The following is an 18,825-nucleotide window of genomic DNA, read 5'->3' as shown; positions in this document are numbered from 1 at the left end:
CGTATATACAGTAAATTATCGGCCGTTGGATCAGGCAACGAACGGTCAAGAGAGCGTCCCCAGCCGACTCCTCTGTCCTTACGTTGTCGCGCTGAGGCTTGCCACGTCAACGCCAGCGTGACAGGTACTTGGCGTGGGGTGATGCAACGCCAAGGTCTGCTACAGTGTACAAGCTAGCTAAGTTCACATGCATGTTCATACTTGTGCATTCGTGATCATGTAAAATACATAGAAAAATAAATATGTATCCGACTGACATAAGATCAGCTTGGTTATTAGACTGTGGTAGCGCTATCCTTTACGTGATAAAAATACATGAGCTCATAAAATGTTTGCTAAAAGTTATAAAAATAATTAATTATGTATGTTGGAGGAATTGAAATTAAAATGCATGTCCCTTAACATATATACGTTTCCTTCTCATTTTAAATTTTTAAAGATATATCCAAAATTCTTCAAGCTCGTCATATGTGTTGTTTGATGCACATATTTTCCAATTAATTGGAACATTTGGTCACTAACATGCATTGTAAATTCAATTATGAAAATGATTAAATGTTAATCTTATCAGCACTATTTATTTGCAGGCTGGATTTCAAACATACATTGGTCTGGTTCCAGCTCCTTATCGTGCATGCGGCCTCGTTCAATTTGAAGCTTGATCGATCTTATAAGTTTGTTATCCATTTGTTGCAGACTGGACTTTTTCAAACATACATTATTTGAGCTTATCTGTTCTGTATCCTGGACTGTAGACAGTTTAAGACTTTGTTTCTTTGCTATGCAATTGAATTATTGCCTTATTGGGGGTATATATGCCGTATGCCACTAGAGTTCGCAAAATTACACAGGCGTGCATGCAGGTTGCTTGCATGGACCTTTATTTTCACGTATCCTACACCCTCCTATCTATATATAAAACTGCGGATTTTAGGGTTTCAGTTTCGTCTGGCCCTTCGACACTCCTCCCCAGCCCGACGCGGGAAGGCAGCCCTCATCTTCGGCTCTCCCCCTTCAGGGCCGCAGCCCGCCGGTGTCCTCCGGCCGGCCGGCCCTCCCAGAGGCGCGCGGCTCCGGCTTGCCGGCCGTCCGCTGCTCCGGGTCCCTGCCTGCCAGCCCCCAACACTACTACAGAACAGCTAAATAGTCCCGGTTGAGAAACCTCTTTTATCCCGGTTTCTCAACCGGGATTCCCACTCCGGGACAAAAGGCAGGGGTCTTTAGTCCCGGGTCTGGCAACCGGGATGTTTTTAGTCCCGGGTCAAACTCCCAACCGGGACAAATAGAATTTCCACAAATAAAAAAAAGTGGACCGTCACCGCTCGGCGGCTTTGCCGGCGGCCCTCTCCTTATACCTCGTCCTTGTCCTACACAGCAAGCCTTCTCAAATTCCCCAATCAATCACAATGCCATGAAATTCTCCATTTAATTACAACAATTAAACCAGCATCAATCCTCAAATTAAAAATATATTCAATGTTCCCCAAATTTCTCTCAACAACAGCTCAGAACAATTTCATCAAGAGAAAAATAAAAAATACTATCGATCTCCACCTCCAATATGTGCTTGCGCTTGCCGTCGAGCCGCCGCATGCCGGTCCCTCCCCCTCGCTTGCCCCGCCTGAGGCCGCCCGCGTTGGGGCCTGGCCGAGCCGCTCCGACCCACGCGGCAGCAGCGCCCGACCCGCTCTGCCCGCACCAGCCGGCGGCGGCGCAGCTCGCCATGTCCGCTCGCCTGGCCCGAGCCACCGCCTTGCAAATTAGACTATTGAATTCAAATACATTGATTTGCGAGGGTAATCAGGCATGGAGATTAAGGGAGGGCGAAGGAGCAAGTAGTGGTACTTGCAGCTGACCTCTTGCTGGGAGCGGGGACGGTCACTCGCCGGCTGCGAAGACGGACGCGGATGCTGCGGGGTCGAGCCGCCGCCGGTCGCCATGGCCCACGCCGCTACTTGCTGCGGCAGTTCGCCGGCACTCAGTGCGTCCCGAGCCGCCGCACCTTCGGCCGGTTGCGCAGCCCCTGGCCGGCGCCCAGCCTGGCCGCGTCCCTTCTCGCCGGCATCGACCTTATCCCCAAGCTACTGAGGAAGAAAAGAAGATGAGAGGGAGAGACGAGTGAAGAGGATAAGGCAGCCATGAATGGATGGTCTGGTACTGGCAGATATCGAGAGGAGAGAAAGATAATGTAGATGGAGAAGAGTGTTTTGTCCCGGTGGGTGGGTTGAACCGGGACAAATAGATTGGTTTTAGTCCCAGGTGCCACCACTGACCGGGAACAAATGTTATTGATCCCGGTGAATACCTCCACCCGGGATTAAAAGTCGTGTACTGAATCTAGGATGGAGATATGAACCGGGACTAAAGTTATTTCTCTGATCCTATTGAACCTGGTGAATACCTCCACCCGGGATTAAAAGTCGTGTACTGAATCTAGGATGGAGATATGAACCGGGACTAAAGTTATTTCTCTGACCCTAGCTATTGAACCGGGACTAATGTCCACGTTTGTCCCGGGTCTAATAGATTCTGTAGTAGTGCAGGATGCACTGCCGCCGGAAATCGTCCTCCGCCCTCCACCCCCAGGACGCGCCTCCACCGGGTGGATCCGGCCGGCCGCCCGTCGCACAGAAGCGGTTCCAAACAGGTCTTTCTCCGGCGAGGCCACGAGCTCTGATTCGAGATGGTTTCATAAGTTCTGTGAAGGAGCTCCGCTTCCTTTTAGGTGAGCCGCCATCCGCCATCACCACCCACTCAATCTCGCTCACTTTAGGATGAGAAAGGAAACCCTAACATTGGATCCACATACCTGCCGTGGGGAAAACATGGAGATGTGGCGAGGCGATTTGCGCGTCCACCAAACCAATTTAGATCCGACACATCAGATCCGGGGATGCATTGCTCCATTTCCTCCATCGTGCGTGTTAGGGTTAGGGAAGTTGGATCCGATCCCTCAGATATTGTGGTTATGGTTGTGCGGTTGTGCACGCTATTGGTGGTTTGAATCTGGTGGATCATGCTAGGAGGGATCCTTTAGCCTCGGATCAAGATTCGAGGGTTGGCTCCCCTCTTTTGATTTTTGGATGAATGATTGGTCTCTAAATTTTTTATGATTCCTATGTTCGCATGTGATGACTTTGTGAAAAATCACGGGGTACTCTTGCTGCTGTTTGAGACGCCCTCTGGCTTTGCAATTTTCGGTGTCCTTGGGATCTACCTCTACAAATCAGCTGCAATAGAAGTACTTCAATCTTCCTTCCTTAGCTAATGTACTTGCTTCCTCTCTTGTCTATGTTGACCTAAGTTTACGTTTTATCCTTGTCTCCAGCGTGTGTGGGCAAACTTCGTTCATTATGACAGGGCAAAGGAGTTGAGTGGCTGTCTTCCCTCTCATTGTTCCCCTTAATATTCCCACAGCTTCCTGTCGGCTGTCCTCGTTTACCAGTTTATCATCTTGCAGTTTGTGTATACTCAATCGAGAATATGTTTAGATTGCCCTGACTGTGACATTGTGTGGTTTTTTATTATATGTTTCTTTTGTCCCTGGTCTGTTAATTTGTGTTTATTTCTTTCATCAGATTGTTTGGCTTTTGGAATTCCAAACTTTCGATGACAAGTCCAGTGCCATTAGTGTTGGGACCGGCATTAACAAACAGCTTACCGAGATGATTATGAAGCGGCGCAACCCTGGGCAGACATTGGTTGTCGGAAAGCAGGAATACAAATCAATCATTGAATCAAGCTTGGTGAGTGTAAGCTGATTATTTTTCTTATATCTGTGAGCAAATTTGAGTGTGCTTGACCTTTTACAGGGAATACATTGCCTGCACAATGAAATTGTGAAGGATGTAATGTGGGGCATGCAGCGTCACATGCACAGGTTGGTGCCCATGGAAAAATCAGAGCTGCCTAAAGAGGATCGTGTCCCTATGAGTCAAGGACTGCAGATGCTCCTGAGTCGTCATGGCTTTCATGTCAAACCAAAGATGATGAGTTTACCAGTTGCAATTGCTTTTCCTTTAGTTTTGGCGGACGCACTTGGAATCCTTCATTTTCAGACCAGAGCCTTGAGTGCAATTTTTTTTCTATTTCCCTTTTGCATTTTTCTTTGGTGATGAAGCAGCACTCTTTGTATCCAGATAAATGAGGAGATTGTTGTAGCTGCATTGAGCTTGTTTAAATATGATGTTGCTAAGAAGGAAGAATATCCGCCCTTGCGCCGTATTGGTGGTTTCCTTAAGGATGTCTCCGGCATTGACTGTAAGAATTGGCGTGCTCTGAAAATTGCGACTGCTTTTAAGATCATATGCACCCATGAAATTGGCGACTCAGATGAGGTAAACCATACTATGTAAATGTGTTCGTGGCTACTTGCTTCTCATTTCAGCTGCGCTTGTCACCAATGTAATGGACAAGTACTCTTGTCTCTTGCAGACGTTGTCGAAAGATCTGCAAATAAAGTTGCTGGAAGATGCAGATCGTTACCAAGATTTAATAGATGGGCCAGCTTGCATAGTAACCTACAGAAGACTGATGTATGCCCATCGAGACATCACTCAAAGCAAAGGTATATTTGCCTCATTGGTTAAGAAAGCTAAAGCGAGTGAAAGCGTACTCGAGGAGCATGGGAACTAAGACTAAATAAACCCATGTTCAGGATGTGGCTGAGCCTCTTGTAGCAACTAAACAATTTGGTTGGCAGCCCGCAGTTTTTGTACGCATGTGGTGAACTTGCCATCTTTGTTGGCTTGTAACATCTGCGTGCACTAGTTTTTTTTTTTTTTTGAGAAACGTGCACTAGTTAGCATCGTTTGGATCTAAGGGAACAAAATGACGTGTTTATTTATGACTGACGTTTGGGATCAGTTAAGTTTTTGCGTGACCACTGATTCGTGATGCTGGTCCTTAATTTTTTGGCCAATCCCATACTAGCTCAATGCGTCGGCCAATCGCCGGGCACCCAACTTCCAAGGCGTCCGCTTCCGTTCCCGCGCGTTCTCCCCAGCACTTTTGGCGTACCGTGGCGCAGCCGGGAAGATAAAAGTGGCGGAAAGCTACAATCATATATCAAACAAAATTCTACAAATCAAACCCATTTGCAAATAGGAAACAAAATTCGGGAGAAATCGAGCCAAATTTCGCAAATACGAACCAAATGTAACAAAAATCGGCGAGTAAATCTGAACCCACTGCATGCAGGAACAAAAACCGAGTAAATCTGAACCCATGCCAGATTCAGATGCAGAAGGGCGGTGGCCTACGATGTGCAGAAGGGCGGTGGCCAACGATGTGTTTGCGGCTGCATGACTTTGATGGCTGGCTTGCAATGCTATCTATCTGGGCCTATATATTGGTAATACGTGCTGGTCCTAGTCTATAAAGGCCCTATTGGTTACGGCCTAGAAGTTCCGGAAAGAATTTTGACCGCTAATTAGGAGTGTCAAACAAAATCAGTTTATAAAACTAACTCCAGAGACGAATCTAATGAGGCCTTTGTTGATCGCATGCTATGTCATTGGTCCTCTAGGTAGGGAAGAAGATAAATTTGAGATCATTAGCTCCCTTTGCCATCCCTTATCAGATTGCTTAATGAACACTAACAAGAGCATCTCTTCTAGTTCTGCTCTCTGTATCACTGCTCTTGTCCAGTCCAACAATTGGCAATTCGCATCCAATGAGTTGGTCAATGGTGTCTGCTTGAAGGTCTCTCTCTGGGGGGGGGGCCTCTAGAGGATCGGAGGTTCACTGTCACACTGTTGTGCACTTAAGCTTAGTCAGGGGTGGAGCCAGCGTGTGGGGGGGGGGGGGGGGGGGGCTCGAACCCCCCTACCTTCAGGAACTCCATTGGAGGCAAAGGGGAAGGAGGGAGAAAGTGGAAGGAGCCCCTTGGTATTGGGGCTGATTCTGTCAAAATATAAATAATCCTTCGACACTTGAGCCTTATGGACGATCATTGATAAGATCAGGATTACAGACATTGGATCATAGCTCTAAGGCTAGCATTTCTCAGATGATTATGTCATTCATTCAAATGATATATTCCATTATGAAAAGGTTGGGTGTGAGGATAATATCTTCTGAGATCAGTAGCAATGTAGCATTATCCATGCTTTGGAGCAATGTCAAGCTGGCTATATTGCAGATATCTGCACTGCAGCTTCTCAGGCAACTGAGACTGCTAAGCTACTTGAGAGGCAGCAGGAATGTGGAGACCACAAAAAATTTAGTCCGTTGGTAAACTATAGTGGGAGGCATAGCAGGAATGGGTCAAATGCTCCACTTGATGATGTGGATATTAGAGACAGTGGCTCTAGTGAATCTGCTTGTGAGGTGCAATCTGTTCGTTCGTTTAATGACTTCGATTCTCAGCCACCAGTTGGACATTGTGCTGATATTCTTGGAAGTACACGTGCAAGGCGGCGCCTTTGGAGTAGTAGATCTCACTTTTCACATAGAATGTCTAGCCCTGGGCATTCGGTTCTAACCGAACCGATCGGTTCGGTTCTTCGGTTTCCAGAGAAATTCGGTTCTTTAAAAATAGAAACCGTTCGGTTCTTTTTAGGATCAAGAACCGAGCAACTTCGGTTTCGGTTAGTTCAGTTTAGTTCCGGTTCTAACCGAACTAACCGAGCTTAGCCTTGCCTGCAGAGCAGGGGACAGCCGCCGCGGTGCATCAGGCTTCCCAGGGACCGCCGCCAGCGCCTTGCCTGCAGGGGACGGCTGCGCCGCCACCTGGCCTGCCGGGGAGGTGGGGAGCAACGCCCCCCGCGCGCCTGGCCAGCGCCCAGCGGGCCTGCCGGAGACCACCACTGCGGATAGGGTGGGATGACGGAGAGTGAGTCAGGCCACCGCCGCTGGTGGCCGTCGGAGAGGGCAGGGCGATGGTCGGGGAGGGGCCGCGGCGACGTTCAGGGAGGGCGAGGCGGCGGTCGGAGAGAGAGAAATACTACTGGCTGGCTGGTGGCTGATGCTGATTTGTTGTGAGAGAAAAGCACTGTTGCTGGTTGCCAGGAGAACAGAGTGAATAAGTATAGGCTACTAAGGTCAGTCTCAATGAAGAGTTTCATAGCATTGTTTTCAATAATGTCACATTATGTAAAATGTAATGAAACTTTTCATTCTACAATTTTATAAAAATTTAATTCCATGACTTATTGCGAGTTGATAAATGTGCCAAGAGAGTTTCATCCCCATAAACTTATCTATTCTCTCTCTTTTTTAAATATGGTGTCACATCATAAAAAATGCCTATGCGATAACTTATTAAATGCAAATAAAATTTAAATGAAACTTACACTAAGACTGATCTAACGTTACACATTCGCGTGCTTGGGAAAGAAGAACCTTGTCACAGCCAGTGCAAGAGAAGAAAAGGCGGGCAAAGGGTGCAAACAGCGGGAGATCGGAAGGAAGCCAGCGGAGCAATTGTAGAGGAGGGAGGAGGGAGCCACCATAGATGACCTCAAGCTCGGTCTCACACAAGGGGGAAAAAGATGACGAGATCAAGGAGAGAGGAGAGGCTGGCAGTCGCTGAGGCGTGCCTAGCTAGTGCTGAGCAATGGTAACGTCTATGCCTGCCGCGTATAAAGTGCGCGGACGACTCCTATGCAGATTTCCAAATACATTCTAGTACATCAACATAGGGGATGAAAATACCAATAATACGTCTATTAGAGTATGGTATATATAACCTAAATATAGTACGTAATAGGGGATGAAAATTGCAACCTCAAAATAATTTAGTTCAACCCGAATTATTACTGGCATTTGTTTGGCTAAAATAAAGAAAATGATTTCCACCCCCTCGTCCCCTCCCCCACCCCAGCCACACAAACGCGGCGTGATGAGCCCAGCTGTCAGAGGAGATAATAAACGAAATAAAAGAGGGGATCGAACAAGAGGACGACTTTGCCATCCTGAGTCGTCGCGTCTCCAACAACAAACTCCGCACCCAAATCCACGAGGAATTCCCCTTCCTCCCCCCACCAAAACCCGCCCCGGCGAAACCCCCCTAGCCTGCGACGAACAGGGCGAGCGGCGCCGCCCTTTGCCAGGTTTCGTCGGGCTCTTCTCCAGCGACTACATCTCGCCAGGTACGCCGGCCCCTTTCCTTCCCGCTGTGCGAAATCGAACACCCCAAACCCTAATATATGCTCGTTGTATTCGGATCTGACCGTGCGATTCACTACTAACTTCGATTTTTCTAAAAATTATCGTGTGCACGTATGTACACCCATGTCATATACTGTGCCCACTCCAGTTTGGTGGTGAATTTGCGGGTAAATCGGTGAGCTTGACCTGGATTGGTGCTCAATTTTGGATCTTTGGCGTTGTTCAGCGGATTGGCCTTTGGGAGTATGCAAAATTCAGCGTACGAATATCAAGTGGTTGAAATCTGTCTGGACGAGATTAGGTGCTGAAAAGTCAGGATTTTGTGTTAATTGCGTCAAAGTCGCTATTTTTTCTTACTGTAAGGTGCATGAGTATAAATTTGTGCTGCTCTCTAGAAGTTTTTTGTGTTTGAACAAGAGAAGTTTTTTCTTCACGAAGCTTTTAGAGGTATTGCTTTGTTTCTCAGTATAGGCTCTCGCTTATCATCGTAAATTGCACGTGTGAAAATGCTTCAACCTGAGCTCGCATAGTTCAAATGAGTGATCTTCAACCCAAAAGGCAGGACAATGAATGCTTTTACTTGAACAGTGTTTGAATTGCATCTGCTATAATGCCCGCAACGGATTGGAGTTCCAACTACTGTGGGACTTGTGAATTAATTACTTTTAGTAAGCCAGAAATATATTTATTTTAGGGGAAGGATGTAAATGATTATCTTGTCCTCTTGTTTATGAATTTTATTCAACTTCTTTCACTGTGACTCTGAAGAACATTAAAAACTACATTTCTGTTTAGTGAACCCATGAGTGTAGGGCTTGCAAAACGTGCTGAGTTTTCCGATCTCAAACATGAACTATCATTAGTGGATATAACCCAGCCTGCAAAACTGTGTTTTCATAATGGGCAGAAGAGAACCACCTAACTGGTGACACCCTTTCACTGTGCAGAATATCCTATTAGTAACCATCCACTTCAATGATAGTCCAGAAACACCATTCAATAATAATGATCAGAAGCATATTATTTACCACGATAGGGACTTCATAGGCTCAAAACTTAGCCTCCCAACCCACCCACCCACCCACACACACACAAAATTATACTTCCACATGTTGTGGTGAAATAGAATGGGACCATAGCAACTTGATCAGGCTTATGCTCACCTAAGGAAAAATTGAAAAAAATCATTACTTATACTTAGACCACCCCCTCTAGCCACTCCGACCCTAAAACCCAGGTGTTAGAGTGGGGGAGAGGGGGGGCTTTATCACTGGACCAACATTCCCCCTACGGCGAGCGAGCCGCGCCGTGCCTGTGGCTGCTGGCTGCTGGTCTCAGCGAACCCCGCAGGGGAAATCGCGCAGCGGAAGAAATGCGTGGCCGGTGGGTTTTGAACCCGGGACCTGGCTCTGGTACCAACTTAGACCACCCCCTCTAGCCACTCCGACCCTAAAACCCAGGTGTTAGAGTGGGGGAGAGGGGGGGCTTTATCACTGGACCAACACTTATATGATTAGAACAGTTCTGAGGCAGTGACTTCCCCTAATACAAGTTGGTCAGAGTTCCAAATTGATTCTCTCTGATGGGCACAAATCCAGTAAGGAAAATAGAACTTGAGTATACCCTGTGGAACTGTAGTCAGGACGACATCAGCCTTTCCTGCTACATTAGGAGCATTAGGGGAGGGGAAAAAGTGCTGGCTGCACAACAGCAAAAGGAAATATGAAAGAAATTGTTGACAGCCTTGTATCTTGGGAACACTGTCATAGAAGTGGACAGTAATAAGATCTTGCACCACATGCATGTTTTAGTCATCACTTGTATTGTATATGTACTTATTGTTTATATATCTATATGCTCTTGGTCTTCTGTAGCAGTATATCAAGCCAAGCAGTGGAAAATTTTTTCTAAAGATATCTCGATTCTACAGGTTGCTTCACAAAATTTGTAACGTCAAGGGTACAACTAGCCAAAGAGTCAATAAACTTTCTCTGGACTCGCAGAGAGCCCATCCTGCAGGGTGTCTCAGACATACTGATGGATGGGGAACCCAAGATCCTTGAGAAATTATCACATGAACGCATGTACTCTTGGTACTTCACCAGGGAAGAACTAGAGAAGTTATCTCCATCAAGGAAAGATGGAATTACTGAAAGCAAGGAGTCAGAACTTCGGCATTTATATTGTTCATTTATTCGGGATGTTGGCATCAGGCTGAAACTGTACGTAATTTCTTTTCACTCTCTTCAGTGGAATTGACTCTGTTCTACCATGTTCTAGGGTGTTCTTTTTAGTTTATAATATACTACTTTATATGGTAGCTCATAGTATGTTTGTTTCCATTCATCTCATCTGTCTGTTGGACCTAAAAGGCTTCCTTTCTTTCTAAGACACAGCTTGTTTTGGTCGATATGTTTGACTCTGCTACTCTGATTGTATTCTTAGCACATGATAATTTCTCTTAGTTATTTTGTCTAGTTTGCTAAAGCTTATGTATCTGTTGTTAACATGCTTCTTTTTTTTCAGACCTCAGATGACTGTAGCGACAGCAATAATGTTTTGCCATCGCTTCTATATACACCAGTCCCTTGCCAAAAATGGATGGCAGGTGAGAAACTCTGTTTTATTGTGGCCGTGATGGTCGATGCTGTCTTTGAAAAGCAAGAAGAGTGCAGAGTTTCTTTGCCAAGCATTTGTTGGAATGTTCAACAATCTATTCTCCATTTCCAACTTAACATTGCAAAATATCCTTCAAATAATTTAAAGTATTTGACCATGTAATGCCATTAGCATTTATTTTTTTATTACTTGCTAATTGCTAATTCATCGTGATGCTACTCTACCTCAAGTTCACACAGTGATTTGGACATTTCCAAATAATCTGCTTAGCTACAATGTTACAGAAATATGTTTTAAACCTTTGATGAAGTTCCAATCCCCTTCTCTAATACTAAAAAGTTTTGAGGTAGTTAGAGTTGTTTTCTGTTTACCTGGGAAGTTTGGCAGATCACCGGTACAATACGATTGTACTTGTACTTTGTCATACCTGGGCAAGTGCATTCAGAATTTTCTTGTTGAAGTTACTTAACCCCGACCAGACAACTGGGTTGCAACTTACTGTTACAACTTAAAAAAAGTTTGACATACATTGACGGATCATCTTGTGAAATTACGAATCCTCCAGTAAGTTCTACAAAAATGGATCACCTTACTGCATTCCTTTTCTTTCTTTGTCTTGTGGGACTAGTTTATTTCATATTTACATGATCAGTTTGTCCAGAGATTATCTCTCCGTTATTCTGCAGCCCTTAGTTATTTGCAACATTAGTAGGATTTCATGTTTGATGCAATTTATTCATAATATTTAGTCTGTTGTGATTACATGATCTATCTATGGTTTGCTTATTGTCATCTCTAGATGACTAGTTCTTCTGGAACTTACCTTGTTATTTTGCTGGGCTGGTTTTAACGGTTCCTTTTGTCCTGACCTGTTTCAGACAGTTGCAACTGTATGTGTATTTCTGGCATCGAAAGCTGAAGATACTCCTTGCCCCCTGGACCATGTAGTTCGAGTAGCCTATGAGACAATGTATAGGCGGGACACTGCTGCAGCTCAAAGGATCCGCCAGAAGGTGCCACTAAATCATTGCTTGTAACTTCTGTACCGTTCCCCATTCAGTGTTTGATCATTGTCTACTGCACAGGATGTTTTTGAGAAGCAGAAAGCACTAATTTTGATCGGAGAGAGATTGGTTCTTACAACTATTCGATTTGATTTCAACATTCAGCATCCTTATAGACCACTTTTTGATGCTATGAGAAATCTTGGCATCAATCAGAAGGAAGTGAAACAAGTAGCATGGAACTTTGTGAATGATTGGTATGTGATATACTATTTCAATCTTTAGTACACATTTCTAAGATTCATTTGCAATTCCTTAGTCCCAATATTTCTAAGATTCCTTCGCATTTAAATAATATCTTGCTACTTATGTTCAGGCTTAAAACAACACTGTACCTACAGTATAAACCACAGTATATTGCTGCTGGATCTCTTTACCTGGCGGCAAAGCTTCACAATATCAAGCTCCCGTTACATGGAGCGCATGTCTGGTGGCACCAATTTGATGTTGCACCGAAGCCTCTGGAAGGTATGTGGTCTACTAAGTGGATTGTCCCATCATTGCACTCTGTGCCTTTTGGAAATTGAGAAGAAAATATTGCATTTCTGCAGCTGTCATTCAACAAATGATGGAGCATGCTGCTGTGAAAAAACTGATGCCTGCTCGTCCCAGTCCAGTTAAGCAAAAGGAAGTTCCATGTGAAGCTAAACTGCACATATCTAACAGCCCGGACTCTGTGTTGAATCAATCAAGCTTGTTAATAAGCAGCTCAAGTCCTGATATTGGCGAGCCCAGTGACCCAATGCAGCTGGATTCCTGTCAATACTTGACAAGCAGTCATACAAGTGATGGTAGGGTCTCAGGCCCGGAGAGCAATTCGTTGAGTGTAAGTGCTTATATAAATGTTTCTAGGAAAGTACATGATGAAGAGAGCTTGGATCAAGCCTCAATAACCAAACATGACGCTGGGATGATGTCATGTAGTAATCAGACATCATTAGATGCAATTGCAGCCGCGGAGGGCAGTGCTGAATGTATGAAGCAGGATGCAAGCCATTGCACAGTCAATGGCAAAATCTTGAACCAGGCATCAAGAAATTGGCATGGTGGTAACGTGAACCCATTACCTGTGGTGATATCACTGGATGCCAAGATGGACAGAGAAAGCACTTGGTGTGTCGAACCATTGATTGGAAGCTCTAATCATTGTACTGACAGTCTGATTGCGGATAGCTTGTGCTCTGATCAGAGATTGGCTGCTGCTGCTTCAGTCCCAATTAACGATGCACCGTCTGCATCGCCAGTTGTAGTGGAGTCTGATTCTTTGAGGGCAGAACTTAAAAATGTTGATGTTGCCAGAATAAAGGATTTATTGTCAAAGAGGAAGAGGCAGAGAGAGATCCAAGAGCGAGCCATTGGTTCAGACGACCTCAGTGAAGAAGCCTGGATTGAGAGAGAGCTCGAGTCTGGGATTGTTACCAAACAAGAAGCTGCTGCCTCAGATGGGCTGAGTGATGAAGCCTGGATCGAGAGGGAGCTCGAAGCCGGTATTGTGGTTGGACCAAGAAATAAGCAGGCAATTACTTTAGATTGTTTGAGTGAAGATGATTGGATTGAGAGGGAGCTCGAGTCTGGGATTATTGTAGAGCCAGCGTATGCCAGCAAGAAACAGAAGCTAGAGTCAAGCTGCTGCTAGCTCCTCATGAGCTGATGCACTCAGAGGATGCTTTCCAAGCAGGTGAATAATGACAGATTGAGTCAGCAGATAGATGTCACATCTCTTTGTTATTTGTTTAATGAGACACCTCGAGTGCTTTTAACACGAGGGGTATGTGCACAGTGAGATATTCCCAATTTCTTGAATTCAGAATGGCATCAAATCCACTGTCTTGGTTCTTTTTGTTGTGTAAATCTAGCATGACCAAAGTTATTATTAGGTTATAGTTGTAACTGTAGCAGGGAACCATCTGTTGTTAAACCCAACTAGAAATTGATTCTTCAGTGTGACTGTAACAAATGAATTTTTTTTCTTCAGTGTAGAAGTTAACAAAAGGAAAACAGCACTTGAAAATTGTAAACTGTTTATAAATTGAAGATGAATATATGCTAAATGCATGTTCCTACAGGGAGGTGATCACATGCATCGATGTGTCTTCTTGTTGTCGGCCTTCTCTTTGTTTCTTCGGAGCTCTTATGTAATTGGAGGCTTATTTTTCCTATTTTATTCTTTCCATTCTATTTATTTATTAGTAAAGACTAGTTTTAAGCCTGCTGGTCCGTATGGCCGCTAAATCTACTCACAGCCCACCAATTCCTTACTCTCTCTTGATTAAAAAAATTACTTTACTATTTCACATCTCTCTTCCCCATCCCTACTCTCCTCTCTCTTCCCCCAATCCCTCCTCCCTCCTTTGTCGGCCCTCCCCAACCGCCGCGCCAACTCCTGCACCACCCCTCCCCTACCCCATTGCACCTTCACTCCTGCGCCACCCCTTCCCCTGCGGCGCGAGTGCGAATCGTGGCATGCGGGGTGGGGCAGCATGATGGCGTGACGTTTCTTGAGTTATAATGTTGTAATCTTAAGTAAAATTATGCTACATTACGCGTTCGCATTTTATAGGAGACAACATGCTAAACTTCAGTTCTGAGCTTGACTTTGATGTTAATTCGTAATGTGTACGCTATACCTTTAACTACGGACTGGGGTTGTTTCATCCTGGATCAGTCCTTATGTATGATTGAAATTTGAAGTAGCTAACTTTAGTTCCAAATCTTCAATTTTCTCTCTATGTGTTAAATATGCATTCTTATTAAATCAATTGGTGATACATTATCAATTTTACAATTAGGCATTCAGTTAGAGCAGAGTGAGGAAGGTAGGCTGCCAGTGTGTTGGTGAGCTAGCGGCTTTAGTCGTGCTAGGAGACCGTGAGGCAACTAATTTTAATTATTTAATGCAAGCTCGGTTCACTTGTGCAAGGAGATTGAGGGCCAATAAATTTTTTTAATTATTTGATTCAACCTCTACTACCCGTGTTATAGATTTTTTTATTATTTGATTTGAATCTCACAGAGTATATCGTAAGACGACAATAATTTGGAATAAATATAATACAACATTTTTGTATGAGTGTTGTATTTAGGAAATCATATCTTCAGAAAAACTATCATACAAAATGATTACACAGAAACTAAGCGGTAAAGGACTACCGTGTAGTGAGCAGAACATGGTAGAGAAGATACGTTCTGCTAAAAAATTTACACTTTCTACAAAGAGAAAGTTGAGCCACTTGATAATATCGACAATAAGTTGTCGGATAAAATACTAAAGTTACTTTTATTTTATTTATAAAAAATCTAATATTTGTTTAATATGAATATGAATAATTTATTTTATTTTTACAGAAATGCAAAATAATTCCTGCGTACAAAAAAGTAAAAGATGGCTCACCAGAGGCTCAGGATACTTGGTCAATTTCTTCTTCAGCTTCTTGTTATGGAGCTAAAAAGGTAGGAGTGTCAAGTGTATTCATGCATAAGGGTCCTACAAAATTTTCTATTATTAATACTTTAATCATGGTGCTCTCTTTGATGTTATACATAATGAAGTACCATTATGTGTATTTTTTTTGTTTGAACTCGTATGTTATTTCTGAAATGGTGGCTGCCAAATGCAATGTGCCATGTTGAACATATAATTAAGAAGTTGTTCGACTCTAACTGTGCAACCTCTCTAAGTTGTCATAACCTGCGCGAAGATCTTGGATGTTTTTTCATTGTGCTATGTGATCTTATTATCGTAGGAAGCTCTGGATAATGCAAGGAAGTCTAGTGAATTGAGCTTCATTCCATCAACAGCCAATGCAGTAGACTTTTCTGAACAGTATGATCTCTAACACTAACTTCTTATGTCTAGTGCTATAATTTTCAAAGAGTTGTTTATTATACAATTGTATTTGCATTTCTAATCACACTTTAGTTATTCATTATCCCAACCTGAAATTTTTTCTTTCTGTTATTAGGAAATATTACGATGAAGAATTGTAACTTTTTTTATTAAACTGGATTTTGAACAGTGATTTCTGTTGCCCTATTAAAAAGGTAGAGGCCTACCTTCTCGATTTTGGTCTACTTCAATAGTTTTTTTAGCATAAGCATGAGCTTATATTAATCAGATGCAGGGTTAAAATCTGCTTCAGCGATCCCCATAAGGCCTAATGGAAAAGCCTCCGCCCAGAAGTTCGCTCGGTTGGACTCCGAGGTCAGCTTTGCACAGAAGTGAGCTGCCTCATTGCCTTCCCGGTTTACAAACGAAATACGAAACTGAACAAACTCCCTGCCTAACTCTCTGATCTCATGCCAAAGACCTGCAATCGGACTTCGTTCACCTGCTTCAAAGCGCAGAAGGTTCACCAGAGCTAAGTTGTCCACCTCCAGCACTACCTTCTCATGGCCACACGCTCGTGCTATGTGGCAGCCCCGTCTAAATTAATCCGGCTTAAGTGCGCTAACTATCACCGAAACGGCAACCAGGGTTAACACGCACTTAAAACAGAGTAATCCGGCAGTACTGTCGGGTAAAATCCCGATTAAACCACTTGAAACATGATCGACAAAGTAGTCCAGAGCGTACAATATTCCGCAAATTTTACAGCACAGAGTATGAAATTGAATTATTATTACAAACCGAGTTTGAATTTATAAAAATTCAATAGAGTTTAAGTGTGGAGGAAAAATAAACGATAGTTTAGCGACGAAACCAGACATCATGATGAAGCCCATACATGACGTCATCCATATCCTCAAAAGTACCACCTGAAAAACAAAGCCACAAGCAAGGCTGAGTATACTAATACTCAACAAGGCTTACCCGACTCTGGGTATACTCAGCCCACTATCTAGATATGCAAAGCTTTTGGCTTGAGGGGTTTGTTTTGCCAAAAAATATCTAAAAGTGAGTCCTTACTTTCAACATTTTAGTTCAAGTTTAATGTAGCAAGTATTAACTAGGTTTGCAAGAATATCTAGAACAAGCATGGTATATCAAATTAATCCTCCAAGAATAGCATCATCATTTCGTCCTCATTTCAATTTCTTACTACGATGTGACAAAGAGATCAAGGCTCTCATATCCGCGAGTCACGGCGAATCGATCCGATTTTAAACTTTGCAAGGTGGACCTAACACACGACATATATCTATCCCGTCGGACTACACTTGTCAACCGTTTCCAATATGCACACCGAATAGATGAACTGCCCTGCAACTCGGGACCGCTATCCCCACCTGTCACAGAACAGTCCAAATAATACCGATCAAGTGCACTAATTAACCTTTTAACTTAAACCTCCGCTACTGCACTTCACCAGTACACCCAGACTGCCTGCTTTAACCAGGATCGATTGCACAGGAACTCTCGCCAAAAGACGAGCACAGGTGATTACAAGCAACAACAGTTTTCAAAATTAACTTACAACCAGAGTTAAACAAAAGTCTCAAAAATTAATTTACAATCAAGTTTTACAAGCCAGTGTTACATTTCGCAAACAGAGTTCACACGCAGCGGAAAGTACAACTAGTTTGAAACAAGCTTCAAAATATAGTACGATAAATAACGTCGATGACCAAAAGACGAACTTCACATCTTGCCCATTGATGTGAGGCTCACCTGCCTGCACTTCACGGAGAAGACGGAACCCACTCGATTGTCCAACCTGGAGGAAGAGGCTGACCACTCCAGGACGCACAGATTTCCTCGAAGTCTTCTGGAATATAGCCTGCTAAAAAGGGGTACAACCAAACCCTGAGTATTCTAATACTCAGCAAGGCTTACCTGTCTATGGGTATACTTAGCCCATTACCTAGACATGCATAGCTCTTTGGCTCTGGGTTATTTTGCTGAAAAGCTATTTACACTGGATCCTTACTTTCAATATTTTAGCTCCAATTGTGTTGATAGTTAGAAACTAGATTTGCCTAATTCTCTATAGCACACATGGTTAATCATATTATCCTTTTAAGAACATCAACAAAAGTCCAACTTTTCTCTTTCTGTCCATTCAATCCTTACTACGATGTGACGCATTGACCAAGGCTCTCATATCCGCGAGTCACGGCGAATCGATCCGATTTAACCTTGCAAGGTGGACCTAACCAACACGGCACATATATGCCCCGTCGGGCTATACACACCAACCCTTCACATATGCACACCGAATAGGCGAACTGCCCTGCGACCCGGGACTGCTAGCCCCACCGATACCAACGAAGGGTCAGCCATGAGTTTGTATACTAGCTCCACTGGTGAAGACAGTATCAAGTCCGCCTACCGGTGCACATATGGTACTGAGCTTACCGGTTTCGACTACCTCCTACTCCCGGCATGCGGTTAGTACTGTTCAATCCTCAGTCAAAGGGCCAACAACGGAACGGTCCTCAATCGACACAGGCAGAGGCTTACTTTCCATCCATTCCATATCCATAACCAATTCATCTCCGCCTGGTCTCCAGTTTTCCTTTCTTTTCTCACTGATTCCTTCTTCAGTAACTTTTTCATAAGTAACAAGACCTATATCTCGCGAGTGACAGGAATCCCTCGACTTCTACCGGGTCCCTAATTAGCAAAGCATTTCTAACGGTGCCTGTATACTAGTAGAGGCTCATAGGTACTTAGGGAGAAACATGCATACTATGGTTTCATTCAACTCCTAAAAACTTAATGCACAATACTTAAATAATAACATTGAATACTTGAAAATAAAGGTTATGCTCCGGGGCTTGCCTGAAAGTAACACTAAGCTAGTGTTAGTGTTAACAAGGCCTTGGGCCCTTCTGACTTTGAGTCGGGTCTTCGGTTGCTCCCGTGGGTTCTTTTCTCTTCAGGATGCGTTCAGCCAATACCGCCTTGTGGTTCGGTTCCGTCAGCACGTGCGTCCCGTCCACGCGTTGTACATCTAGCGTACCTAAATGAGATGCACCAAGGTGGATATTTGAATGCAGGGAAGTACAAAAGACGATACCGCAAAAAAAAGACAAGTAGGGCAGATACAAAGCCACGCTTGGATGAGCACAAATACGATGCAATGCATTG

The 18,825-nt window shown here is 43.9% G+C and overlaps 2 protein-coding genes and 1 long non-coding RNA gene across 9 annotated transcripts; 2 read left to right on the top strand and 1 right to left on the bottom strand.

The window, feature by feature from the left end:
- Nucleotides 1–1,381: 1,381 nt before the first annotated feature.
- Nucleotides 1,382–2,052, bottom strand: LOC120643126. The gene is made up of 2 exons (XR_005662858.1): nucleotides 1,857–2,052; nucleotides 1,382–1,752 (listed from the first exon to the last, which is right to left on the bottom strand). It is a non-coding gene; the product is annotated as an uncharacterized LOC120643126 (long non-coding RNA).
- A 431-nt stretch (nucleotides 2,053–2,483) lies between these two features.
- LOC120641839 lies at nucleotides 2,484–4,865 on the top strand. Of its 4 annotated transcripts, XM_039918116.1 has the most exons (7): nucleotides 2,516–2,725; nucleotides 3,231–3,241; nucleotides 3,329–3,370; nucleotides 3,579–3,746; nucleotides 3,813–3,989; nucleotides 4,140–4,337; nucleotides 4,435–4,865. In XM_039918116.1, exons 1-7 carry the CDS (start codon nucleotides 2,545–2,547, stop codon nucleotides 4,633–4,635), a joined length of 978 nt encoding a protein of 325 aa, XP_039774050.1. In that variant the 5' UTR covers nucleotides 2,516–2,544; the 3' UTR covers nucleotides 4,636–4,865. The 4 variants fall into 4 exon arrangements, with proteins under 4 accessions (XP_039774052.1, XP_039774051.1, XP_039774049.1 ...); XM_039918118.1 differs by lacking the exon at nucleotides 3,231–3,241 and having other exon boundaries at nucleotides 2,484–2,725; nucleotides 3,361–3,370; nucleotides 3,867–3,989; XM_039918117.1 differs by lacking the exon at nucleotides 3,231–3,241 and having other exon boundaries at nucleotides 2,484–2,725; nucleotides 3,361–3,370; nucleotides 3,846–3,989.
- A 3,037-nt stretch (nucleotides 4,866–7,902) lies between these two features.
- Nucleotides 7,903–13,864, top strand: LOC120641838 (cyclin-T1-2-like). Of its 4 annotated transcripts, none has more exons than XM_039918113.1 (7): nucleotides 7,903–8,093; nucleotides 10,043–10,334; nucleotides 10,639–10,720; nucleotides 11,610–11,744; nucleotides 11,817–11,992; nucleotides 12,112–12,263; nucleotides 12,347–13,864. In XM_039918113.1, the coding sequence occupies exons 2-7, from the start codon at nucleotides 10,150–10,152 to the stop codon at nucleotides 13,429–13,431; spliced, it is 1,815 nt and encodes a 604-aa protein (XP_039774047.1). In that variant the 5' UTR covers nucleotides 7,903–8,093; nucleotides 10,043–10,149; the 3' UTR covers nucleotides 13,432–13,864. The 4 variants fall into 4 exon arrangements, with proteins under 4 accessions (XP_039774047.1, XP_039774048.1, XP_039774046.1 ...); XM_039918114.1 differs by having other exon boundaries at nucleotides 7,914–8,093; nucleotides 10,639–11,295; XM_039918112.1 differs by lacking the exon at nucleotides 7,903–8,093 and adding an exon at nucleotides 11,231–11,295 and having other exon boundaries at nucleotides 10,084–10,334; nucleotides 10,639–10,856.
- Nucleotides 13,865–18,825: the final 4,961 nt, after the last annotated feature.

The sequence above is a fragment of the Panicum virgatum genome, chromosome 7K (assembly GCF_016808335.1).
Source record: "Panicum virgatum strain AP13 chromosome 7K, P.virgatum_v5, whole genome shotgun sequence".
NCBI lineage: Eukaryota > Viridiplantae > Streptophyta > Magnoliopsida > Poales > Poaceae > Panicum > Panicum virgatum.
Note: the sequence above shows the minus strand (reverse complement) of the source record. Positions and strands in the feature narration are given on the sequence as shown.

What these genes read in the sequence shown, in the direction of transcription:
- LOC120641838 (XM_039918113.1), top strand. Translation starts at nt 10,150, where the DNA reads ATGGATGGGGAACCCAAGATCCTTGAGAAATTATCACATGAACGCATG. An exon ending in CTCAAAGGATCCGCCAGAAG is followed by an intron (nt 11,745 to 11,816) that starts GTGCCACTAAAT and finishes TCTACTGCACAG; the next exon opens with GATGTTTTTGAGAAGCAGAA. An exon ending in TGCACCGAAGCCTCTGGAAG is followed by an intron (nt 12,264 to 12,346) that starts GTATGTGGTCTA and finishes GCATTTCTGCAG; the next exon opens with CTGTCATTCAACAAATGATG.
- LOC120641839 (XM_039918115.1), top strand. Translation starts at nt 2,499, where the DNA reads ATGTCCACGTTTGTCCCGGGTCTAATAGATTCTGTAGTAGTGCAGGAT. An exon ending in CAATCATTGAATCAAGCTTG is followed by an intron (nt 3,747 to 3,812) that starts GTGAGTGTAAGC and finishes GACCTTTTACAG; the next exon opens with GGAATACATTGCCTGCACAA. An exon ending in AAATTGGCGACTCAGATGAG is followed by an intron (nt 4,338 to 4,434) that starts GTAAACCATACT and finishes TGTCTCTTGCAG; the next exon opens with ACGTTGTCGAAAGATCTGCA.